Below are 26,685 nucleotides of genomic sequence, written 5' to 3'. Positions count from 1 at the left end.
AACCCAATCAGTGTTTAATCCAACCCCAATTAGGTCTGTCAGCAAAGACCAGCCACCTTCCAAAAAGTTCAGGGAGGAGAAAAAAAACCTAACAGGCCAAATGAAAAGCCAGAATCCCAAAAGGCAAAAAGCCCGCTAAAGGCTAAAGGCAAAAGCCCTCTCAGTAAGCTCAGGCTCGCTTCTATGGTTTCTACTTCCTGTCATTGTGGGCTCATTAATCCCTATACATCTCTATGGTAACAGGACCTCTAGGTCTCCCCCATTAAATTAGAAAAAAGGAATAAAGAATTTCTTTTTATAATTGTTTCTTACAGCCCAGTAGTATCCCATTACATTCAAGTACCACAATTTGTTTAGCCATTCCCCATTGGTGGGCATCTACTTTAGAGTGCCTTGTTGCCAAAAAGTGGTGCTATGAGTATTTTGGTGTAAATAAGACCTCTCTTTGTGTCTTAATTTTATTATTTTTAAATATTTTTGCATGGTTACATGATTCATTTTCCCTCCCTCCCCTCTTCCCTCCTGACTCCTGGAGCTGACAAGTAATTACACTGGGTTATACATGTGTTGTCTTTCTGTCTTAGAGTGCCTCAAAATCATAGATTTGAGTGTCTTCCTTTCATTTCAGGATCTGATGATCATAAGACCCTGCGGATCTTATATGAAGAAGTAGATGAGTCAGAAGTGGAGATCATTCATGTTCCCTCTCCTGCTCTGGAAGAAAGAAAAACTGATTCCTATCGGTATCCCCGGACAGGTGAGCTACGGAAGCCACCCTGGGAGGGAAGCTGGAGTTGTCTCTCCTACTCTGCTCTTGATTCTCAGAGCAGATGTACTCCTTCCATTTTGGGGACAAAAGACCAAAACGTTGTTTTGAAACCCTAAAGGTTCAGCCCTTTCATGAGTGTGGAGTGATCACTTCCTCTGTGCTGATGAGACATTGTTAATAGGAAACACAGCCCCTGCCCTAAAGGAGTTTATAGCTTAGTCGGAGGGAGAACCAGCCCCTTCTCTGCTTACTTAACTCATTCTTACTGATTCTTGAAGATCTAGCCCTGGCCCTATTGTATCCTCTGAGTTTCCATAGTACCCAGTTTGACATGAACTCCTTGTTACTTTATATGTTCATCACTTGTCTCTCCAGCTAGTTTTGTGCAGTCCCTGAGAGCAGGGCCCATGTCTCATCCTTTTTCTGTCCCTCATATTACCTCACCTGGGACCTTGGACTGAGAATATGTGTAATGAGATTCATTTATTCAGAGTCTGAAGGTGGCTCAAGGACCTATTGTTTTTTGTCATCAAGGATGACCCTTCTTACTTATCCTTCACTTCTTAGTATTTTGCTCTGTCTAGGAAAGTATCCTTTTGTGACACCTTGATCTAGTAGCCCCTCATCCCCCACTCTCTGCCCGAGGCACTAATCTAAAGATTGGCTTGTGGATAGGTATACAGAGCACTTTTGGCAGCTTCTCACTTTGTTGTCCTTTCTGTAGGCAGTAAGAACCCCAAGATTGCTTTAAAACTGGCTGAATTTCAGACAGACAATCAGGGAAAGGTAAGAGGGCTTTATTTTACTCTGTGCACACTCTCCTGCCCCCTCCTAGTGCCCCCTTCCCCCCCCCCCACTTGAGGAAGGTGGCAAATAGAGTTGGTGGGGCTTGGTTGGCTGGTTTCTGCTTTCCTGATCTCTCAGCTACAAGGTTTGAATAAGGTTTTTGTGTGTTCTCTGATATAGGCCTAAGCCATCTCCTCCCATTAAAAGGGAAGCTTTTTGAACCAAGGACCCTTTCCTTTTATCATTGTATACCCCAAACTTAACAAACAGTAGGTGCTTAGTAAATACTACTTTGATTCATTGAGAGTATGGCCTGAGGTGAGAGAAACATATTCACAGACATATTTTGTCATGGCATCTAGGAAGCTGGAGATCTAAATGCTGCAAGGCTTATAGCAGGGATGGTAAACCTTTTAGAGGAGCAGGTGATGTGAGAAATGTCCTCAGGCACTCTTGGAGAAGGGAATGGGAGCAGCCTGGCCCTGCATCCCTCTAGCTTTCTAGAGTAACATTTTTGTTTTTGTTAGAGTAACAAACTTTAGCAATAGCCATGCATGCCCACAGAGAGGGCTCTGAGTGCCCCCTCTGGCACGCATGCCACAGGTTCACCACCATGGGCTTACAGGGTACTCTCTCAACAACTGCTCTACATGTGTGCTATATTTGTTGGCACAAGTGTTATTCCCAATTTGCAGATGAGGAGACTGAAGTGATATGCCCCAGGTTACACAGCCACTGAGTGGCATAGCTAGAACACAAGTCCCTGGTGCCAGGACCAGCTATATTTATGCCACTGTAGAATGTGGGCATACTGTCTAGGGACCATCCTTTTTACAAAAGAGGATGTGTTTCTTTGGATGTAACTTGGTCTCATTCTCTAATGGCATTTCAATTTAATTCAACAACAGAACCTTGGGGATATGCAAATAAAAAAGACTCTACTGCCAAAGAGCTTACAGTCTAATGATGAAATATATACAGGTATCTTGGTTTCTCTTGTATCCTAGTTGGTTGCTGAGAGGTCCAGGCAAAAGGCTGTGAAAAATGTGGGGTGGGTGGAGGAGGCAAAAAAGGCTTCATGGAATCAGGAGGCCCACCAGAGAAGAAGGGAGAGACTTTACCAGAAGAACAGACAGGCTGCTCTGGATAAAGGGTTTTTCAGGTCAAATCCTATTTCAACTTAAAGCTTAGGCATAGTTTGCAGGCCCACCTATGATTCAATACAATGGAATTCCACTAGAACATAGGATTGTGGGATTTGGAGCTGGAGGGGACCTTAGAACTTCTCTAACTCTGTCCTTTTATAAATGAGAAAATCGAAGCCCAGAAAGGTTGTGATTTGCCCAGGGTTACACATTGCAGAGGCAAGATTCAAACCCAGGTCCTCTGAATCCCAATCAAGTGCTCATGCCATTTCACAGTGGCAACTAATAATTTTGTGCAGGTCCAAAAAACTCACTGTAACTGCATTCCAACTCATTATTGTATCAAGATTAAATAGGCTCAGACCCTTCTCTTCCAGACCCAGGTTGAAGAGAACTTGAGGTATGTGCTATATATAGTACCCTCAGTGCCACAGAAATCTTAGTTAACCTTCCTATTGTATAAGAGGCCTATATGGTGGAAATGGAGCTGAAGTTAGAAAAATTGACCCAGAGGATGTATGACAATTTAGTTAATAATAGAACCATCTCACATTTGTCTAGCATTCTGATGGTTTCCTACGCACATTATTCCATTTTATCTTCATGGCAAGAATATGCCATCATTTTTCAGGGATAGAAGCTGAAGCTCAGAGAAGGGACATGACTTTCCCAGGGATCCCCCAGCTAATGGATGGCAGAGTTGGCACTCAGACCTCTGTCTCCCAATTTCTAGGGCATTATTCCTCAGTCACTTCTGCCTTCAGAGAAATCAGAATGATCAAAGTGGAGGAGCCCTGAGAGACCAGATAGGCCAACCTGTACCTGAAGAGGAAGTCTACTATATTCTACTTCTGCCCAAAGACCTCCTGAAGCATCCTTCTGTCTTGGGTTATTAGGAGATGTTTCCTTTTATCAGGCCTGATCCTGCTTCCCTGTTACTTTTATCTACCGCTTCTTGTCCTGCCTGTTTAACCCTTTATCTACATGATAGCTTTAATTCCTAGAAGAGGCAGCTCCTATGCCCCTCTATCAGGTTTGACCACTACACATGGCCTGGTTTCCAGCCCCTTCACCATCCTGACTGGTGTCCTTGGCTGTTCTTTCAGGGTCTTTGGCCTGTCAAAATAGGATCCCCAGAATCGAGCCCTGCAGAACAGGTTAAGAACAGGGTTTTCAGTGGCTTCTCTTGATGCAGCCCTGGAGTATGGTAGCTTATCTGGCTGCCTGATCCCACTTGAGTCTTGCAGAACTTGAATTCCACAAGAAACCCTGATTCTTTTCAGAGGATCTTGCTTACCCATATCTTCTCCTGGACATAAGCAGGAGAGTTTTAAAAACCAAGTTCAGGGGGGCAGCTAGGTGGCTCACTAGATAGAGAGCAGGCCTGGAGATGGGAGGTCCTGGGTTCAGATCTGGCCTCAGACATATTTTAGGTGTGTGACCCTGGGCAAGTCATTTAACCTCCATTGCCTAGCTCTTTTGCTTGGAACTAATATACAGTATTGATTCTAAGATGGAAGGCAAGGATTTTAAAAAGAAAATAGAAACAAAACCTAAAATACAAAACCTTTCCTGAATCCTTGTAGTGGGTGTTGTAATGAATATGCTCTTAGTGAGAGGCAGCACTGTACAGTAAGAAAAGCACTGGTTTCAGACTGCTTCTACTCCCTGTGTGGCCTGGGCTAAGTTATTGAGCCTCTCTGGGCCTCAGGTTCTTCTATAAAATAAGGGGTTGGACTAAATGGTCTCCAATGCCCTTTCCATCTCTAAATCCATGATCTGTAGTCTCCTTAGAGAAAGCTTGGCTAGAGCAGCATGTAACCTGATGTTTTGTTTTGGTCTAGATGGTTTGTGCTCAGGACAAAGAATTGGTGCAGCCGTTCAGCAAGCTCTTCCCCGCGGCAGAGTACATCGCCAGGGCTGGATGGACACGAGATGGCAAATAGTACATAGGTTTTTCTCTAGTCTCCTTGGGCCCCAGAACAAGTCATCATCCATTGCTTCTTTATTTGGCCTGGAACTATTACCTTGTTTGACTCTGAATACTAGTCCCATTCTATAGATGAGGAGGTTGGGGTTAAAGAGCTAACTTGCTATGAGCCACATGGCTTGAAAATGGAAGAGTTGGGACTATAGAACCCAGGTGCCTTGACTCTTAGCCCCTGGAATCTAAAAGGTTAGAGTAAAGATGTGGACCAGCTCTGAAAAAGCCCAGGGCTCCTTATTGGATGTCGGTCTTCCTATTCTACAAGTTATGACTTAAGTAGAACTGTCAGAGCCAAGGATGGTTCACAGATTCTTGCCCAAGACCAATCAGAGAAAACAGGACCTAGTTCAGATGCTAAAGGAGAACTTTAAGACATTATCATGACAAATTGCTTTGTTGGTGATAGCTGATGGCTAAAATACAGGACAGCCTTCTTCCCTAGTCTGCTTCTATAAAACCTAGGTGTGGCTTATAATCCAACTCCAAATGGCTTTTGGCCACTTAGTCTCTACCTCCAGTGGTAAGTAGGAATCAAGCGTGGAATTGAATCTGCCCCCATTGACTTCTTTTTCCTCCAATGGAATTGTAGTCTGAATTTTCAGGCATTACTTCCTTGCCAGGGATGTTGCCACAGATCCCTGGATCTTTCCCTACTACCCTCTCTGCTGCCTTCTCAATTTTCACAATTAAAAAATACATATACATTTGTATATTTACATGTGCTCACCTCACAAACAAATATATGTTTTTATGATTATTTGGAGTAAGATTTTCAGTGTGTTACCTCTATCCTTCTAAAGAAATCTCCTATTTTGGAGTATGGCTTATATTCCAGGAAGACCTCTATTTGGACTAATATGTTAGTGTAGTGATGAGACCGACACCGGACTTATGACAGTTGAAATAAACAAATAGAGATTAGGAATCAGGATTCTGATCATGAATTTTTATAACAGATAATAGAATTTAACAGAATTTTAATAATAATCTCTTTCATTTTATAATAATTAATAATCTATTCATTTATAGCTTATAATACCTTCATTCACTTTATCTTTTGTGGTGTCAAATAGGGAAGGGTGTAGAAAGTTCCAACATTGTGGCAGAGATATCCCATGATACACAGTACCTTTGGGGAGGAAATGGATGTTCAGCTTTTCTCTTAGAAGACTGTGGGACATAGACCCAGAATGGACCTTAGAGCCTTCTGTTCCAACCTCCATCATCCTAGAGTTGAGAAGACTAACCTGAGGCCCAGAGAGGGCAAAGACATTTGCCTCAGGTCACACAAGTAGAAAGAGGCAGAACTGGGCCTTGAACCCTGTACTTCCAAGTCAAAATCAGTGCCCTTTCCAGGACATTCTGCTTTTGTCCCACCCCCACCCCAACACTACCTCAATAGGAGTCAGTTAACCATAATAACAGTTGCTCATAGTTTTGTGATCTTTAAGTCTTACCAAAAAACTTATACCTTCTTTGCTTCCTAGTGCCTGGGCCATGTTCCTAGACAGGCCTCAGCAACGGCTCCAGTTGGTTCTCCTTCCTCCTGCCCTCTTCATCCCTGTCCCAGAGAGCGAAGAGCAGCGCCTCGAATTTGCCAAAGCCGTCCCTGAAAATGTCCAGCCGTATATAGTTTATGAAGAGGTTACAGATGTATGGATAAATGTAAGAACCAAGAGAGAGCTGCTGTAGCCCTCGGCAGCCTCAGGCCCTTCCCCTACAGCCTTGCTCTGTTTCTCTGGCTGAGCTGCTTGGGTGATGGCAGACTCTTACTGGGCCAGCCTCTTGTTCCAGCTCCTGATTCATGGCTGAGTTGATGAGGCGTTCATGCTCTGGGAAAGGGCTGAGGGCATAGGTCCAAGCCTTGTCAGAGCAGTTTTCACTCTCCTACTGCTGAGGGTTCCCTCATTTGCCAAGACAGCCTTGAGTTTCCACTCCCCTTTAGTAGGGCTTTCACTTAAGTCTTGGAGCCATCAATATTTCTCTTGCCCTTTTTTTCTCTCTTCCTTGGTAGGTGCATGATATTTTCTATCCTTTTCCCCAATTGGAAGGAGATGAAGAGATCTGTTTTCTTCGAGCCAATGAATGCAAGACTGGCTTTTGCCACCTGTACAAAGTCACAGCAGTGCTAAAACCAAATGGTTATGACTGGACCCAGCCTTTCATTGCTGGGGAAGGTGAGAGTTATTTTATGCATTTATTTAGTGTCTGTTCAGGGACCCTTCTGACTTGGCACTTGGAAGCAATGAAGACAAACAAAGAGGAGCAAACCCCAGCCTGAGCTCCGTACTCTAGTAGAGAAGAGGGTGGGTAACAGTAATACCATCCCGTAGTTCTAGAACACTTTACAGTTTACAAAGTATACTCCTCACAACAGTCCTGTCAGGTCGGTAGTGCAAGTGTTATCCCATTTAATAGATGAGGAAACCAAGGTAAAATAATTTGCTGTGGTCCACCCAGATATCATGTGTTCAAGTGCAGTGCTTCTTCTACACAAAAACTGCCCTCCAGAGCAGTTTTAGATGAAAGTTACAGACAAAATCCTATGGTAGCTGAGGGGAGAAAGAGAACTCCTCCCTGTTCCACATCACTCTTCCTACCCTCATTTTAGTCGCTCTTCAGTGTGCTACCATTGATCTGGGTTATCCCATTGACTTGTCTCTCTCCTGTTTTCCAGATGACTTTAAATGCCCCATCAAAGAGGAGATTGCCTTGACCAGTGGTGAATGGGAGGTTTTGGCAAGGCATGGATCCAAGGTACCAGAGCACTTTTTTCCCTTAGGTTCCCTACCCCATTCATTCTGTGCATGGTCTCCATTTTCCCTTCATGCTACCAATCTCTTTTGGGAAGCCAGGCTTATTTTTGTCTCCTTGTTCTTTACATTGTAGCCTGGAGAAGTATATTTCTTTATCTTCCTTCAGGCTGAGGTTCGGCACTCAGCCTAAGAAGAACCTGTCTGGCTGAGGGGGAACCAGCTTGCCTATATGAGCCATGGCACTTGACACAAGTCAGCCCCAGTTGTTGCCATTCATCTGACTTAGTTGGGGTAGGAGGATGAACTTGCTGGATTTGGGTTTGGTTTAGGAGTTTAGATGAGACACAATCCCTCAAAGGGTCCTCTGCTACTATGATACTGGCCTCTCTTTAGGAGACAAGTCATGTTGAATCATCTGTAACTATTGCTTCACAGAATTTTTTGAGGCAGAAGAGACCACAGAGGCTCCCAAAAGTATCCCAATCATCATACCAAACATGTGCTCATCCAGACCCTGCCTCCTAAGACAGCCTATTCCATGTTTGGACCATCAACGTTGTTAGGAAGCTTGTCCTATATCCAGCCTAAACTGCTCTCTTTGCTGCTTCCCCTCATTGCTTCTGTTTTTTGTACACTGGGGCCCAGCAGAACAAGTCCAAACCCTCTCAGATACTTAAAACTAGTTGTCAAGGCCTCCTTGAGTCTTCTCTTCTTCAGATTTCGTACCTCTGATTTAATCAGTGAACAGAATATTTATGAAACACCTACTCTGTGCTAGAAACCAACCTAAACACCAGAGATATAAAGAAAGGCAAAAGACGCTGCTCTCAAGGACCTTATGGTCTGTCTGATGGGGGAGACCTGCGTACAGCTATGTTCAAACAAACTATTCCGGATGAATTGGGGGGGGGGGGGCATGTTCTTTTGGATCCTGCTTGTTATCTAGTATATTAGAGCTAGCCATCATCTCTCCCAGCTTGATGTTATCAGATAAACATGCAGTCTATGCCTTTAGCCACTTTCTTTGGAGCATCTGAGTTGCCATACTGAATCAGACCCAAAGCCACCAAGTCCGAACTGTAAGGGACTTCAAAAAGCATGTATTTAGTTCAGCTCACCCCAAACAGGAATCCCCTCTACCCCTGCCCTGCTAAGTGGCCATCCACAGTCCACTTCAGTTTCAACCACTGCCTCCTGTGGCAGCCCATTTCACTTTTAGACACCTCTTTGATTGTTAGAAAGCTTGTTTTGATGAGCTGATTTCTGCCTCTTCATAATGTTCACCCACTTTGCTCCTAGTTTCATACTCTGGAGTCAAGCAGAACTTTGCAGGTCTTTAAATAGGACTCTTATAGGCCTTCTTCAACCATAACTTGAGTGGTTTGATTTCCAGGCCCAGGCCCATCCCCATCCTGACCATTTTCCTAGGGCCACTGCCCATCTTGTCATTGTCCCTTCTAAAATAATGGGACTACCCTTTCCATTTTATAATAGACTTGATAGGGCCCAAAGGAAGGAAAAGAAGAAGCACCGGACACCCCTTAGGGTATCTCAGGATGCTGCTGCTGTCTAGTCTAAGAAAAGAACAGCTGGCTTGGTTTCCCAAGTCCACATCCATGATCTCTCCCAGTCTTACAGGAGGACTTGACTGCTTTTCCTTCATACCAGCCTCAAAATTAAGAAACATGTAAAACATCTTGGTTTTCCATAGTAACCCATCCAGGTTGCTCATCTACTGGTAGGATTTTCAGTCAGCCACAACTACAGGCTCACTTCCAGATTGAATCCTCTTGGGAATTTCTTTTCTTGGACCTTGAGTTCTGTTTTAGTTGCCATTTGGCTTACCCTTTTGATTTTCCCATCTGTGAATCTGCTGTCCCTATTCCTTCAGTAACCATCATTGTCTCTTCATTAGAAATGGGCTGTTTATCACTGGCCCAACCCTTAATGATCGCACTCATTTCTGGAGCACTTGGAGGTTTACAGAGTGCTCTCAACAACAGCTCTCTGAGGTAAACAGTGAAAGTATCATCCCTATTTTACAAATGGGAAAACTGAGACTTACTAAAGTTATATGACTTCTCCATGGTCATACAACTAGTAAGTGTCAAGGCACCAGACCCAGAACTAAAATGAGCATATCTTCTGACTGACTGGGGTTCTTTCCATGCTTCTTCTTACCTAGGTATCTCTCTTGGTATCACTTTGCTATGGGGTAGAAGCGAGATTGGCTATGGCATAGAAAGCAATCGCTTGTTAGAGCTGCTGTCTTTCCTGGACCCTCAAGAGTTCCTGTGGTGGGCATCCTCTGAAACATGCTGGGCTAAAATCCTGAACCCCCTCACCCTCCTGCCTGCTAACTTTTATCTTGCAGCAAAGTCATACTTCATTACATTCATGTGCCACAATCTGCTTAGCCATTCTCGAGTTGATGGATGTCTGCTTAGTTTCTGGTTTTTTGCTACAACAAAAAGTGCTGCTGTAAATATTTTGGTGTATTTGAGGACTTTCTTATCAGTGACCTCTCCTTGGGTCACATAAGCATAGTAGTAGAATCTTTGCCTCAAAGAATATGGATGTGGTAGTCATTTTATTTGTAGAATTCTGAATTGTTTTTCAAAATGGTTGTATTAATTCATATGCAGCTCCACCAACAATGCTGTAATGGACCTGTCTTTCTATAAGTCCTTCAACATTGACCATTCCGATCTTTTTGATGTTTGCCAATTTGCTGGGTGTGAAGTGAAACTGCAGGGTTGTTTTGGTGTGTATTTCTCTTGATTGGATGATTTGAGAATTCTTTCATAAGGTTATTAATAGTCTGCAATACTTCTTTTCAGAAGGATATATTTGTTCATATCCTTTGACCATTTATCTATTGGGGATTGGCTTTTGGTCCTACATATATATAACTTGACCATATCTTGAATAAAATACCCTTAGCTGAAAAGTTTGATACAAAGAATTTTCCCATTTGTCAACTTCCTTTCCTAACTTAGATACATTAATTTTGTTTGTGCCTATCAGGAATTCTTTTTTATTGAAACTTGGAATCTCTTCTCAGCACAGTGCTCTGCACACAATAGGAGCTTCTGAAATGGTTGCTGGATTGAATTGTCCATTCTGCTTTAACATGTAGCCTGGTTTCTGTTAATATAGTCTTTGCAACAGAGGTGGAATTTGCCAGGTGATAAGATGGCTCATGGGCCAGGAACTGGTCTGCTCTTTTCCTGAGATAATGATGCTCATTTTCTAATTGCAGATCTGGGTGAATGAGGAGACAAAGTTGGTATATTTCCAGGCCACTAAGGACACACCCCTGGAGCACCATCTCTACGTGGTCAGTTATGAGTCTTCTGGTGAGATTGTGAGACTTACCACGCCAGGCTTCTCACACAGCTGCTCCATGAGCCAGGTCAGCCTGCTCAAGCCAACCAGTGTGACCCCTGTCACTTAGCACCCCACCCCCAGCACTCACTGTCCTGGGCATGCACACGTGATATGGTCACAACTTTCTGAGGGCTAGCTAGCATTTTGTAAGATAATTTGAAGCATGATGCCTGTTGGTGTGGTGTTCACATGTGCATGCAAGCAGGCACGCGCGCGCACACACACACACACACACACACACACATCAAGTAAGCATTGGGGATCGTGTTGGGAGCAGTGGGAACCTTTCTCTTAGGTCTCATCCATGTATTCTCACCTGGTTACCTTTAGGATCAATAGCACATCACACATGAAGTCACAGGGCCTAGAGCTGAAAGGGACCTTGAAGATCATCTGCTCCAGCACTGCCCCACCCTACCCTCCATCTGATTTTACAGAGGAGGAAAGGGAGAGGGATTCCCTGACACCACTAGTCAGTTGGCAGGCAGCAGAGCTGATTTCAAACCCATGTCTTTTCGAATCCAATCTTCTCTTCATTCTCTTGTGCCCTTTGTATATAATGCTGGCAGGGTTACAGTGTGAGTTCTTCTCTTTGGGAGGGCCTTAAGGCCTTGACTTTAGCACCCTCTAACCACAGACAAGCATGATGAAAAGATTGCAAAGACCCGTGAAAAGATTCATTTTATTGGGCATTTTACTGAAGAAGATAGTAAGGCCCAAGACAACATCCCTGACCTCTTCCTGTGTTCTTTGAATCATATTCCATCCATTTCCGTGATAGAGAGTATATGGTTGGAGGAGCAAGTATTAACCTCCCACCATAACCTAGGAGGCTAGGTTCAGGATTAATAGGCTCTTAGTGAATCTCAGAGGAGTCCCTCCAAGACTTGCTTGTTTCTGATTTAACTTGTGACTCACTGCCTAGAGCTATTGCATGGGTGAGGAGATTCAAGTCAAGAGACCTGGGTCATCACTCAACTGAAAGCACTCTTCCCAAAGTTACCAATGATCTCTTTTTCTTTCTTTATATTTTATTTTTCTAAATCCTTTCCCTTTCATCTTAGAATTGATATTAAGTGTTAGTTCCGAGACAGAAGAGAGGTAAGGCCTAGGCAATTAGGGTTAAGTAACTAGCCCAGGGTCACACAGCTAGGAAGCATCTGAGATCATATTTGAACCCAGGACCTCCTGTCTCTATGTCTGACTCTCAACCCAGCTGCCCCTACCAATGACTTCTCTTAATTGCCGAATCTAATGGCCTTTTCTCTGTCCTCATCCCTCTTCTCTGTAAAAACTTCTCTAGATTTTTTGATAATGCCACTCACCCTCTTCTTGATATTCTTTTCTCTCTACAGATTCTTGACCTTCTTTCTCCTGGTTGTTCTTCTGTAGGTCTGATCATTCCTTCTTAGTTTCCTATGCTGGATCTTCATCCACATCATTCCCACTGTCAGTGTCCCTGAAGGTTCCTTTTCCTTGGTGGTCTATCGGCTTATGTGGGTTTAATTTTCATCTCTGGGTAGAGATTCCCAGATTGGTGTCTACAGCCCTAGCATCTCTCCTGAGACTCCAGCCTCCTTTTGGGCATTGTTATCCAGATTTCCCACAGGCACCTCAAACTCAACTTATCTAAAACAGAACTAATCTTCCCCCACAAATCTTCCCATCTTCTGAACTTTCCTATGCCTGCTAAGAATACCGTTACCCTCTCAGTCACTCAGGCTTGCAGCCTCAATGTCATTCCCCTCTCCTCTCTGACCCAGTCTATTGCCAGCTCTTGTCATTTATCCTGTCACAAAATCTTCAGCACCACAGTGAAGGCCCTCATTACCACATGCCTACACTGGGGCAGTTGGTCCTTCTGCCTTTAGTCTCTTCCTGCTCTAGTCCATCCTTGACTAGCTGTCCAAGGGAATTTGGCTAAGGGGCATATCTGGCCGTGTCACCTGCTCCACCAAATAAAGGCCATATTACCTCCAGGGTTAAATATAAAATGCCTGTTTGGCATTTAAAACCCTTTATGACTTGTCCCCTCCATTTTTCTTTAGCTGCTCTCCTCCACCTCATTTACCATCTAGGGACGCTGGTCTACTCGCCATCCCACAATAGTCTGTCTTCTAACTCTGCATCTTCACTAGTTGTCCTACAGTCCTGGAATGCCTTCCCTCTTCACCTCTGCCTTCTGGTCTCCCTGGCTTCCATTCCTTGGGTCTTCTATTTGTAAGACAGACAGACAGACAAAGAAAGACATGGGTAGAAGTTAGGTACATGCCTCCATGAGAATGAGAGCTCCTTGAGGGCGGTGACTTGCCTATGTATTTCAAAGCACTTAACATAGTGTCTGGCACATAGTTTACTAAATGCTTATTAGGGGCACCTAGATGACTCAGTGGATAGAGAGCCAGGCCTGGAGTAGGAAGGACCTGTCTTCAAATCTAGACGCAGACACTTCCTTGTTGTGTGACCCTGGGCAAGTCACTTAACTCTCTTTGCCTAACCCTTACCCTGCTTTTGCCTTAGAACCAATACTTCATACTGATTCCAAGTTGGAAGGTAAGGTTTTTTAAAAAATGCTTATTGACGGAATCTTTACTAGCTATGTGCCCTTGGTCAAGTCATCAGCTGAGCCTTGGCTTTCCCATTTCTGAAACGTAGGTAGTACTAGATGTACCCCCTGTACTCACAAGGTTAATTTGAGGAAAGTGCTTTTTAAACTTTCAAGTGCTCTAGGAACAGAAGCTGTTGTTAGTTGTATTGATAATAATAATTGTCCTCATTTTGTTCAGTGGAGGTGTAGAGAATTTTGAGACAAATGGTTAGAGTTGATAGGATTGAGAGCAAGACGATGCTTCATCTTATAGAGGAGGGAGATGGGCACTGACGGAGGGGAAGGGCTAGTCCAGGCTTATACTGGGAGGAAGTAGCAGGGCTGGAATTAGAGCCGGAGTCTTCTGACGCCTAGTGCCAAGCAAGAGGGGGCCCTGGAGAGGTGCTCAGAAGCCTTCTTAACTCGTCCTTCTTCTCTTTCTGGCCTCTAGAACTTTGACATGTTCATCAGCCACTACAGCAACGTGAGCACCCCACCCTGTGTGCACGTCTACAAGCTGAGTGGCTCTGACGATGACCCTCTCCACAGACAGCCCAAGTTCTGGGCCAGCATGATGGAGGCAGCCAGTGAGTACCACAGGGCCCCTACTCTAGCTGGGAGAACACTGAGGCTGGCCAGAAGCTCACTGCCCCCCCCCCCCAACCCCCATGGCCTCAGGATACCCTGTTCTTACACGGAGTAGCATAGGCCACTGCAACTTAGGGGTGAAACAACAGGCTTTTGCCAGTCCTTTTCCCCTTTGTGACTCAGTTGTTTCCAACATATGTGTGTAGTTTGTTGTTCTGCTGCACCTGCCTTCTAGCCATCTGAGGGTGAGGGGAGGCAGAGCTCTGTAATCTTTTAACTGCAGCATGAGTGTGAGTTGTTGTTCTCTGGCCTCTGTCAGAGGCAGCCTGGAGTGCAGACTTCTCAATTAGTCAATCAGTAAACATTTATTAAATGCCTAGTGTGTGCTAGGCACTGTGCCAAGCACTAGGCTTCTCAGCTTTTTCCCTTTCTGTGATATCCTGACAGTGTGACTTTGGCCAAATAACTTCTTGGGACCTCACGTGCCTCCTTTGTACTATGAAGGAAGGAAAGTAGACCAGATGACCTTTGAGGTCCCTCCTAACTCTGACCTTTTTGTGTCCTCTGTGATGTGGGTTACCAGAGGGATACTGTGAGTAGAGAGTTTGGTGATCTGATGGAGGCTCAGTCTTGTCACTGACCTTTCTCTCTGACTTTGGGCAACTTCAATTGTCTCTGACCCCTTCATTTTTTTTTCCATTTGTAAAATGAAAGTGTCAGACTAGCTGATCTCCATGAGTCCCTTCCACTCTCTGTATTCTAGGCTGTACCTTCTCTGACATCCCTTTTAGCTCTGACATTCTGTGCTCTGAGAGTCCTGATATTCCATGCTCCATGTTTTAAGGCCACTCTCAGCTCTCTGTGTACAAAAGGGGATATTTGGGGTTATCGTAGCCCAAGGTGGCACAGCAAGGCTTTGGGATGTGTCTGTGATTCCCCGAGGCTGAATGTAATCGCTGAGCTGCTGGCCTTGTGCTTTCCAGGCTGTCCCCCAGATTATGTGCCTCCTGAAATCTTTCACTTCCATACGCAGTCTGATGTGGAGCTGTACGGCATGATCTACAAACCCCACAATGTCCAGCCTGGAAAAAAGCATCCCACAGTGCTCTTTGTATACGGAGGACCTCAGGTCAGTACACAGCTGGGCCTCTGGCCCTTCCCCCTGTGGTTTCCTCTCCTTTCACTTTGGACATTGGCTTTCCAGAAAGACAGGGTAATGTGGGCGTTGTCCACCTGGTCAGCTAAGATTTCATTTTGCAAACATTGATTCAGCAGTTATTAAGCACCTCTGTTCATTCAGAGCCCTATGCTTGACTCTGGGGAAAGGGGAAACAGCAATTCATAACATGTGGTTCTTGTCTCATAATTTGCCTTTTAGAGGGCGCAGGGCTGGTAGGACACGAAATGGACACAAATAGCCCTTACTGATCCTAAATGTATTGGAGGAGAATAGTCCTTGCTCTGTGAGGTGTGAGAGATAATTTTAGTAAATCATTCAGTAAATGAATAAGTAAGTCCTGTCTGGTGATGGCCATGTGCTCTGGGGTCAGCCCAGCTCAGTGCAGAGAAGCTCATCAGGACAAAATAAACCATTGGTGCCTGGAGTCTTGTTTGGTCACAGTAATTGATAAAGGCTGCATCATGGGGAACAGTGGGGGGGAAAGGGGGCCGTGGGCATGATAGGCATTGGAATCAGTGTGGGGAGTGCCCTCAGAGGACATCTTGGATCACTGACTTGTGTTGATGCTGCTCCTTCCCAGGAGTGCCCAGGCTGGGAGAGAACAGAAGTATCAGGCACACAGCCTGGCTCTGGAGAACACAGACAGAAAGATAACAAATAGAATTATGGTAAAGGCCAAAACAGCAGTAAAAAAAAAACAATAGTTCCACACTGGAGTGGGTTCAAAAAGAATTCTTCACAGGGGCGGTGGAGCTCCAATGAGTTGGCATTTGTTGGGAGGAGCATGATATCAGGGAAAGCAGAAGGTTTGGAGTTAGGAAGCCTGGACTTGGGTGCTGGAGCTACCATTTACTAGTCGTGGGACCTTGACCGAAACACTGGACCCCTTTGAACTGAATGAGAGATTCAGAGACTAGATGCCACCCAAGGCCATTCTCTGAATGTCTAGATGGAGAGGAGAGGAAAAGGCATTCTGAGATTGGAGGATGGGCAGAGGCCAGGAGGTGGAGGGAGTGCTCAGAGTACGTTTGTGGGACATGGAGAGATTCTCTATGGAATAGAGGAAACACATTGGGAGATAGGTCATAGTCAGGGATGCGACCATTTGGGTTTAGGATGGGGTTCATTAGAAGGAGAAAGGATCTCCTTTGGTTTTTGTGACTTCCCGGATTCTCACCCATCCTAAAACCTGTCATGCCAGTCTGTTTCATTGTGTTCCTTCTCTACCCTGCTGTAGGTACAATTAGTTAACAACTCTTTCAAAGGCATTAAGTATTTGAGACTCAATACGTTAGCATCTCTTGGCTATGCTGTGGTGGTGATTGACGGCCGGGGCTCTTGTCAGCGAGGACTCCAATTTGAAGGGGCTCTGAAGAACCAAATGGTAAACATTGTTTCACTCTGTTCCTGGGTGATAGGCCCATGCTGAGGTTCTTTGGGGAGATCTTCTTGGGAACATAGCAGTATCTTCCCTACCATACTGCCCCACTGCTAGGTGCTGGCTCTAGGACCTCCTTGGCCCCATTTGACATTTCTTAATTTAAAAAGTCAGCAAGCATTTATGAAGTGCCTGCTGTGTATCAGGCACTTTGCTAAACACTGGGGATATAAAGGGAAGGCAAATGGAACCTGCCCTTAAGGAGCTCCCACTCGAGCGGTGGAGACAGTATGCAGATGGCTCTGTACAAGCCCTGCATGTGTACATATATGAATATATCTGTGTGTTTGTGTGCATGTGTATATTTTAATTTCAGGGTCCTTAGAGGGAAGGCACTAATATTGAGAAAGCATTGACAGAAGGTGGGAACAACCAAACCTATCACTTGATCAGTAAGCCTTTAATGAGCCGTTTACTCTGTGCCAGACACAGTTAGGGGAATTTGAACATTTCAGCTCCTGGGCTCATATTCTAGTTGAAAACATAAAGAACAGTAGCAGGATGGGACATAACCGGAGACCCAAATGATCACTGTGGCTTTTAGGAGCTCACAGTGTTCGGGAAGAAAGGGAAGATGTAAACTGTTCACATTTGTCGGTGTGGTGAAAGGGCAGGCCTGATTAGAATTGTGGCTTTCCTAAATAGCAGCCACCTGGTCCTGGACTTGCCAGTTCTACTCTTTTGGTCTCCTCTGTAAAATAGGGACATTGACCCAGATATCCATGATCTCCTGGCTCTGTGTTGGTGGGTAGCACTTCCTATTATACAGAGCACATTATGCACTGAATCTGAAAACAATTCTGGAAAGTCAGCCTTGTAAGTGTTAATTTTACCCATTTCAGAAATTAGAATACTGAGGCTCAGGAAATATTAAGCAGCTTATCTAAAGCCATACAAGTAGGTAGCCACGGAGTCAGGACTTGAACACAGAGTCCCCTGGCCTAAGTCCAGCACTATTCTACAGCATCAAATGGGAAAAGAGGGCTTCCAGAGACTTGAGTTGCACAGGCCTGGCACTAGAGAAGCCTGTGTGCCCTCGGGCAGTCCGTTCAGCTGGTGCCAAGGGCCTGTGTCCTTGCACAGTTGCTGTAGCTGGCTGACTGAGATGGGTCCCCTGACTCTTCTTTCTCTGCTCCCCAGGGTCAGGTAGAAATAGAGGACCAGGTGGAAGGTTTACATTTTGTGGCTGAGAAGTACGGTTTCATCGACCTGAATCGAGTCGCCATCCATGGCTGGTCTTACGGTGGCTTCCTTTCCCTCATGGGGCTGATTCACAAGCCCCATGTGTTCAAGGTGAGTGCCCCCCACACCGGTTCCAGGCCCTGCCCTGCCCTTCTGTACTGCTCTGCAAACTTAGTGTGCTGGGGATGGAACGTGGGCAGCTCCCGTGCCAGCGAGGTGGTCGTGCTACTTGGCTGTTTCTCCCTGCAGCAGTATTATGGGGAAGAGCCCTCTTTCCTCATTGCCCTCCACTGCTGATCCACGAACCGCATCCGGCTTCACAAAACCCATCAGCAACTTTGTGTTTAAGGCTGAACCCGGGACACCGGCCTCAGATGGGCAGAGGTGGGGAATGGTGTGGAGAGGAGTTGGGTGAGGGGTCATTAGGCCTATGGAGGTGGCTGGGGTTGGGGGACGAGAATAAGGCAAATAAATAAATAAATAGTGGGGACTTGGCTGCTGGGAGGGCCTCAAAAGCCAACTGTCTAAGGGCCCCCATCTTCCTCCCCACCAGCCCACTGATGGACCCAGTAGTCAAGCTTTATAAAAACTGTTCCTTTGGGTCTCTCTGGGTTTAGCGTGAGGGCCAGCAGATTGACTGGTGTATTGGGTTTGGATGACCTTAGCTTCTTGTGTCCTTGCCCATCTCTTGTTTGCCAGGTTGCCATTGCGGGTGCCCCAGTCACAGTTTGGATGGCCTATGATACTGGATATACAGAGCGGTACATGGATGTCCCAGAGAACAACCAGCAGGGTTATGAGGCAGGCTCTGTGGCATTGCATGTGGAGAAACTGCCTAATGAGTAAGTGGGTTAGAAGACCCCCTCTAGAAACCGGACGATTAGGGTTCCAGATGCCGAACCCTTCCTCACACTGTACCTTTTGGGTGACCCCAGGATCTTTTCTGAAAATCAGTGTTTTTAAAGGCAGAAAATAAAATACATGACATTACAAAGGAAACCAGTTGTATAAAATGTGCTTATTAGAATGTTTCAAAAGCAAATTCACAAACTCTGGGTGAAGAACCCCAGTTCTAAGGGGCAGCTAGGTAGTGCAGTGTAGAGAGTGCCAGGCCTACAGTTGAGAGGACCTAGGCTTATCTCTGGGCTCAGATACTTCATGGCTTTGTGACCCTGGGCAAGTCACTTAACCTGTTTGCTTAGCCCTTGCCCTTCTGTCGTAGAGTTGTTGGACAGAAAGTGAGGGTTTAAAAAAAACAAACCCAGTTCTACACAGGCTCTCTGCTTTAGCCATCTTGATCTGATCAATGTCCTTTCAAAGCAACTGTGGGCTTTTAATCATGCTAGTCTCATTGACTAGATTGGTCACCCCTGCACTCCCAGGCCTCTTCCTTCAAAGCACCACCTATCCAGGTACGCTGTACAAACCAGCTCAAAGGACTGTTTTCTCTAGGAAGCCTTTCTTGATCCTCTCTTTCCCAGTCCTTGAGGCCTAAGTGATTTTAGAGCTTCCATAGAACTCACTATTTCTACCCCCTCCTGTGGCTTTTCACATCCCCTTGGGCATGCTCTTCCCCATTCTCTGGACCTCAGTTTCCTCATATCTATAAAATTGGCAGTTGGATTAGATGACCTCTGACCTTTTGGAGGCATTGTATATATAAGCAGGTGCTCAGCAAATCCCTGTTAATAATTAGATCTGTAAGTTGTCTTGGAACTATTTGGTGCTTTACATATAATCCTGTGAGGCAGTTAGAGAAACAGCAGTATCTCCATTTTTAGGGGCGGTGGACCTGTGGTTTCATGGGAAGAACACCTGGTATGGAAATCTCTCTCCGGGCAGATTGGCAGTCTGCCTGTAACATGGGACTTGCTTGGGACTCTGAGAGTTTGTGACTCGTTTGTGTCAGAGGGCAGAACTTATGCCCCAGCATTCCTAACTTTAGGGCCAGTTTTCTCTCTTTGACACGGCTGCCTCATCCTCGTTTTGCTGATGAGGAATCTCAGGCACATGAAGGCCTTCCCAGGTGCTCATAGTGTTAGAACTGGGACATGAGCCCCGGGCTTACCTGATTCTTAGGGCAAAGGAGGGAAGCCCCTCTTCTAGACTTAGCTGTCGCTGATTGAAGAGTTTCGCTCTCTTGCCACATGCTTTTTTTACATCACCACCTCCTTCCTGTCTTGTGTTTGATACTTAAAGGAAGCTTGTGCTCAGGAAAGGGCTAGCTCCACTTTGTTAGCTCAGCAGCTGGTTTCTCTTCCTTATCCAAGGCAGAAAAGCAGTAAGGGCCAAGCATTTGGGGTTAAGTGACTAGCTCCGTGTCACACAGCTAGGAGGCCAGATTTGAACCTAGGACCTCCCATCTCCAGCCCGGCTTTCTATCTATTGTGCTTTACCCTAATTTCTTTTTTAAAACTTCAGTATTTTGTACCTTGTTTTTAAAGTGTATATTTTAAAAGTAAGCTTTAGTTAATTTTTTGAATTAAGTTTAAAAATCGAGTCTTTTTTTAGTTTGACAAACAAAAATACCTTTATGATAGAGTATTCAGTAAATATTTAACTCCCTAATAAACCTTGATGAAATGTACTTCACATTCCTGTTTAAGGGGCTTGCCAGAGAGAGATGTTTGGGTGCTTGGGTCCTAGCCCCAAGGTGAGAAGGTTGGTCTGTCCCCTGGGGTAGAGGCTCTCATCTATACTTTCTTTTCCAGGCCAAATCGCTTGTTGATCCTCCACGGTTTCCTGGATGAAAATGTGCACTTTTTCCACACAAACTTCCTCGTTTCCCAGCTAATCCGGGCTGGAAAGCCCTACCAGCTGCAGGTGAGTGTGGGCTGGTGAGCATTTCCACTGTCATTCTGGGAGGTGCCAGGGTAGGACCACAGCTCACTCACTATGTCATAGGATTTCAGAACTGGAAGGGCTAACAGAGAGGACCTTGGTCTAGGCCCCTTCAAGCTATCTAGTGATGTGCCCAAGGACAGAGCAAGAATAGGGATGTGGGCCCTCAGTCCATGTGTCCTTTCCACTGCCAGGAGGCTGAGAGAAGGGGACTCCCTCCATGGGCCTTTCCATTAGCAAGTTGACATGAGGTTGTTTCTCAAATGCTTTCCAACTCCAAGTCCTCTGACCCTGTGCCTGGGCTAGGATAGGCAGAATGCTGCCTTTACAGGAACAGCTGCCATTTCTGAAGGTTTGCTAGCCTTCATTCTCTACTTAGCTCTGGGAAGGAGGGAATACATCCCCATTTTACATAGGAGAAAGGGGTTCATGGAGAGGAAAGAGCCTCTTGTGCTCATTTCCTCTTCTCATGTTTACCTTCACCTTTTCCTTCTACCTCTTGGCCCCCTCCAGCCTCTGCCAAGCCCCTTAGACTACAGCCATTCCCTCAAAGGAGTTGTGCCCAAGCAGTTGGTATTACCCACTTACTCTGTTCTTGAAGAAGAGCCTTGCCCACTCACAGTGTGAAAAAGAATAATAGTTCCCTTTGATAGAATGTTTTAAGGCTTGTAGAACAAATTCTAAAATTTTAATTTAAAAAAAAATTTTTTAATTTAAGAAATAACAAGAAACTGCTTTTTTAGTAAATGAAGGCATGGTATTTCTCCTATGTCCTTTGGGCCAACATGCTGCCACCTCCATTAGCATGACTGCGGGTGCCTGGAGGATCATTTTCACATGGAGGCCGTCCTTGACCTCAGGCAGAGTGGGGGAGTTAATCATTCACATTTCTGTTATGCTTTATTGTTCAGAAACTCTTCTGGGCTCCTTCTTTCATTTGATCCTCACAAGAGCTTGAGGGAGCAGGCAGCTCTTCACTTATTCCATTTGGCAGGTGAGGGAATAGAAGTTTGGACAGGTTAAGGGACTTTCCCAAAGTCACACAGCTAGGATGTATTCAGTCCAGGTCCTCTTATTCCTAGTCCACCACTCTTTCCACCTCACAGCTGCTCACTGCATGACTTGAAGAGTGCTAAGAAAACATCCCTACCCAAGAAATCCTCTTTCCCCTGTCACTTCTTACAAAGTATATGTCTGCAGCCTGAAATCCTACTGTTTGAGATTCGTTTCTTAAGACAGATGACCTCAGGAAGCATTTATTAGACATAAAATTGTAGTGTTGGGAGTGACCACCTGCCTCCAACTCATGAACAATAGTCTCTGCCACACATCCAACAAAAGGTCATCCAGATTTTGGTTGGAGATCTGCTGCATTGGGAGAGCCCCTTTCCTCTTGAGACAGATCATTTTCCTTTGGGGCTAATTTTTAGGGAAACTTTCTTAAAGCAACCATTTACACTTTAGTGTGAATTTACTTATCAGCTTTCCCTTACAACCACCCTCCACCCCCACGCCCCCAGTGATAGCCAAAAGCAGATTTTGCTGGTGAGAGTGTGGAGAACTAGAGGAATCTGGACCCTTGGGGTTGTGATACTAGAGATGTCAGGGGATAGAGAAGGGTCCTGAAGAAAGTAGGATGATGTCCTGGACTTTGTGATTCATGAGGGGTAGGGAGCAAGGCTGATGCAATCAAAGAGACCTCTTTTGTCTTTGTGCTAAGAGCTCCTTTTTCAACCATTCCTAAGTCAAGTTGGTGCCTGGAGACAGACACAAGCGAGTACAGTAATGAGCTCCTTCTGTCTCCCACACAGATCTACCCCAATGAGAGACACAGTATTCGCTGCCCTGAGTCAGGAGAGCACTACGAAATCACACTGCTGCACTTTCTACAAGAATACCTCTGAGCACACGGTCTCGGCCAGACCCATGGAACACTGACAGCTCACCTCTGACCCCTAATAGCCTTCTTATCCAGAGCACAAATGGCCAGCGGCCCACCTCCTGGCTCCCCATCGCCTGGCCCAAGCATGGGGAAGGGGCCAAGGATGCTTGGAATGGTGCCTCCTCCCTTGACTCACCCCTGTGGAATTGCCCTCCATTGCCAGCTGATGCTTGTCATTTTTTTTAACGTCCCTCTATTTTGGCTCCTACTTCTTGGATCCCAGGACTGAAAGACAGTGGCCAATCTCCACCAAGGCTCCCTTTCTGCATCTCCCTCCTACCTGTTTTACAGCTCTCTGGTGGGGAATGAGATAAAAGCCTTGAAGTGGCTGGAGTTTGGTGGGGGGAGAGGGAGGAGCACCCAGAGCTGAGATGAGATTAGGAAAGCTGCCTTAAGCCAGGAGGCTGTGGCTTACTGATTGGCCACCTGCTTCTGGTCCCCTGAGACAAACAGCATAGGAGCAGACATCTGGGACCTAGGCACGTGGTCTTTCCCTCCTCCACACTTGGTTTCTTCATGATTGGGGCTTTTACCTATGATTGGGCAGCTTGAGAGATTTATCTGGGGCTGTTGGAGGGGTGGCCTGGCTGCTTAGGGCTGTTGGGATGGCTCAGAGCACTCGCTCTTCTTCTGTTCCCCAGAATGGGCAGAACATGGCCAGCAGGTATCTTGGCCTCTAGGATGGGGCATCTGCCCAGAGGCGCCAGGAGTGTCATTCAGGATTTTTTCCTAGATGAGATGAAATGAATATTTATGTTTCCTGTCCTGTTTCCTCTCTGGTTCTTTTTCATCAGCCTCTCCCCTCCTCCCCAGTACCATTCCCTGAGCTTTTAGGCATGCACTGAAATATTTGCTGGGCTTCAGTTCTCTGCAGGTCAGTGACTGTTCTCCCTCGCCATCTCTCCTGAAATGCATCTTTGTTCACCTAGCTCACGTGAATCACGCGTCCGGGGTTGGGAATTAGAACCATCCCACCTCAGGGTAATCCCTTCCCCTTCCCACCTGCCTTCCCAGCCAAGAGTTCCGCCAGGGGCGTTAAAGAAAAGTAAACGAACCACATCTACTTTGCCCGAGTATTTTAAGTGCGTATTATGAAAAGAAAATATTTTTGTGGATTCTTATTCTTTTATAATTATGAGTGTAAGACGTAGCAACTCATTAAAAATATTACAAATGGCAGCCTAGCATCTGGTGGAGTGTTCTTTGAAGCGAAGATTCAGGTGGGTCGGGCCTCTCCATGTAACTGGAAGGAGTGGGGTGTGTGTGAGCAGGTTTGGGAGGACAACCCCAACCTGACCCCTTGCCAAACTGGGAGGAAGGAACTTTGGAACTGGAATGAAAGGAGCTGGAGTTAAAGTAGAGCATTTCCTCTGTGACCTGGGAAAGTCACATTAACTCTCTGGATCTCCACTTGTGCCTCTCTAAAATGAGGGGATTGGATGAAATGATGGCGAAAGGACTTTCCAGCCAGAGAGCCTAGAAACTATGAATAGCCTGTGTCAGATGTTGGCTATTATGGTAGATGAGAGAGAGGCCCATCTCCTGTTTCAGTGCGTCTGCTATTTTTGCAAGGGAACAGCTTCCTCTTCTTGTTAAAGAAGGTGCCGCCCATCCAGACATGGTTAGCATGTCCCATCTGGAGGATCTGCTGCCTCCATCAGTAAACTGCACAGCAATGACTGACCTGCTGACCTTCAAACCAACAGTGCCTTTGATAAAGTTTTAAGAAGGGCAAATTCTTTCTATTCCTTGTGCTTCTCACACAGAGCAGTGAACTGGAAGCCAGAGAATCTTAGGACTGGAAGAGACCTTGAGGTCACTCTGATGAGCCCCCTCGTTTTACAGATGAGGAAATAGGCCCTGAGAGAGGCTCTCAAGGCCTTTAAGTCACAGAGCCAGAATTGGAACCCAAGTCTTCCGTTGGAAGGCAAGGTAACAACCTTTTTACAGTCAGAGGTACCTGCCCTGTGTTCCAGGGAACATTATAAACATAGTATAACCTGTAATGAAGACATTTTATTACAGCAATTTGCCCTAACTGGGTTTGACTGAAACTTTCAATTAACCAGTTGTGACAGCAATAGATGGAGGCAGTTGTCTTCCAGACATCCAGCAACTTCCAAAGGTAGTTAGACACTAGATTAGGTTAAATTGTGGAGAAAGGGAAGACTGCTGGACCTCAAATGCTTTGAGACCTGGATTCTAATCCTGACTTTGTCACTGTGTAAATGTTTGAGGCAAGATTCTAACTTGGTCAAGTCAAACCACCTGACCACCTTGACTGCCATTCTTGCCCTCTACCCCCTGAAGCAGTCTAAGACCAGGAGCCTTTGGGAATGATGTGGCCTTGATCTACCAGACTTTCTTCCAGCCCAGTCTCGCCATAGCCACTGAGGGAAGAAATTGTGGAAAATGGACCTATGATCCTCATCCCCATAAGCAATTGCTGCTGACCAACTGCCACTAACAGACAGATAGATACAGGAACTCTGAGAGTGGCAGCACTGCTGTCCCTCCATAACCTGCCCCCCAACTAGTCTGGTTTCCAGTCCAGACTTTTCAGCCACTGTCCAGGAAAGTGACTCCTGTGGAGTGGTGGCCAGCCATCCATACCAGCTGCCTGCCACTCACCAGGCAGGCCAGCTGGCTGAAGTAAGGCACCCGGAGGGAGAGGAAAGTCAAGTCACCCCTCTTTGGATAGCCTCTCCCTTTGGACCCTGATGAAGACAGCCCTGGGCCCTGGACCCAGACTTGGGAACAGCAGTGCTTCTAGTCCAGCGTCCACAGTGATCGTCGGTGCAGCCTGGAAACCAAGTGCTCCTTCAGGTGCTACAACTCGCATCTCCTGAAGACCCAGGAAAGAAAGCTCGTCCTTGGTACTGTCATGGTTCAACATCGGACAATGGCATGATTTTTATCAGCAGAAACGACATTAAAAAAGAGGCGTTAAGATCTGCTTTGGGGCCGCACCCTAAGGAACATGGGACTTTTCCCTCTGACTTCCAGATGTATTCTTTCCTCCATTAGACTGTGAGCTCCTTGAGGGTAGGGACTATCTTCCTTTCCTATTTGTATCTCCAATACTTAGCTTTGCATATAGCAAGCGCTTAATAAATGCTTCATTCATTCATCATATGACCTCGAACTAGTTTTTTCCCCTCTCTGAGCCTCAGGTTCATTTTCTATAAAAAAAAAAAAGAACTAACTCTTCCCTAGGATCTCCTCTCTCTCCAGCCTTCTAAATATCTTTTAATTCCATGTCTTAGTTGTAAGAGAACCAAGAGAGCATCAGGCCCAACCAGCCTGTTCATTCTCTTTCCCGTCTTTCATGACCAGGTGCCTACAAAGCACTTTACTTAGTACCAGACCCTTTCCCGGGTCATTCTAGGGGGACTGTGGTGGATAAGACGATGGAGTCACCTTGAGATGGGGAATGCCGAGGAACAGTTGAGGGATAGATGAGGGTTGAGTAGTAACAGCAGACCGAAAGGTCATCGTAGGGTGGTGGGACTAGAAATGAGAAGTTGTATCCCATGTGTCGGAAGTCCAACCCTCTCATTTTATGGATGAGGAAATTGAGGCCCAAAGTTGTATCTTACTTAGCGCTTAAGTGGCAGAACCAGAATTCAAACCCAGGATCTTCGAAGGCTGCCAGATCACAAGGCAGCCTATGGTTAACACTAAGAATATGGGACCCAGCTCTCTGGTGAGTATACATGCCGGCTTTAATAGAACATCCCGGTGCTAGGAAAAAAGTGAACTTTTAAAAAGGATTTGCAAAATGAATGTTATGTACCAGACGTGACCTCCATTTCTGATTCAGAAAGTCCCTATGGAGGACAGCTGGGTGACTCAGTGGATTGAGAGCCAGGCCCAGAGACAGGAGGTCCTGGGCTCAAATGTGACCTCAGCCACTTCCTAGCTGTGTGACCCTGGGCAAGTCACTTAACCCCCATTGCCTAGCCCTTACCACTCTTCTGCCTTGGAGCCAATATACAGTATTGATTCTAAGATGGGAGGTATGGGTTACAAAGAAAAAGAAAAAATCCTCAAGTATGTAGGTAGGAGGAGAGAGGAGAAGGAAAAGGCAGGGA

At 45.7% G+C, this 26,685-nt stretch overlaps 1 protein-coding gene across 4 annotated transcripts in view; it reads left to right on the top strand.

Moving 5' to 3' along the window:
• DPP9 (dipeptidyl peptidase 9) overlaps positions 1-25,724 on the top strand; it is a 54,024-nt gene extending 28,300 nt beyond the window's left edge. For 3 of the 4 annotated variants that reach the window (XM_001374952.5, XM_007488932.3, XM_007488933.3), the window contains 14 exons: positions 629-757; positions 1,494-1,555; positions 4,545-4,645; positions 6,175-6,352; positions 6,702-6,864; positions 7,365-7,444; positions 10,706-10,858; positions 13,872-14,007; positions 14,992-15,137; positions 16,426-16,572; positions 17,767-17,919; positions 18,508-18,650; positions 20,520-20,631; positions 22,461-25,724. In XM_001374952.5, coding sequence (XP_001374989.2) covers positions 629-757; positions 1,494-1,555; positions 4,545-4,645; positions 6,175-6,352; positions 6,702-6,864; positions 7,365-7,444; positions 10,706-10,858; positions 13,872-14,007; positions 14,992-15,137; positions 16,426-16,572; positions 17,767-17,919; positions 18,508-18,650; positions 20,520-20,631; positions 22,461-22,553 — 1,796 coding nt within the window. In that variant the 3' untranslated portion in view covers positions 22,554-25,724. Of the gene's footprint in view, positions 1-628; positions 758-1,493; positions 1,556-4,544; positions 4,646-6,174; positions 6,353-6,701; positions 6,865-7,364; positions 7,445-10,705; positions 10,859-13,871; positions 14,008-14,991; positions 15,138-16,425; positions 16,573-17,766; positions 17,920-18,057; positions 18,475-18,507; positions 18,651-20,519; positions 20,632-22,460 lie in introns of those variants that run through there. The other variant, XM_056822453.1, reaches the window with a different exon arrangement.
• The last annotated feature ends 961 nt before the right edge of the window (positions 25,725-26,685 follow it).

This window comes from Monodelphis domestica, chromosome 3 (assembly GCF_027887165.1).
Source record: "Monodelphis domestica isolate mMonDom1 chromosome 3, mMonDom1.pri, whole genome shotgun sequence".
In the NCBI taxonomy this organism is placed as follows: domain Eukaryota; kingdom Metazoa; phylum Chordata; class Mammalia; order Didelphimorphia; family Didelphidae; genus Monodelphis; species Monodelphis domestica.
Note: the sequence above shows the minus strand (reverse complement) of the source record. Positions and strands in the feature narration are given on the sequence as shown.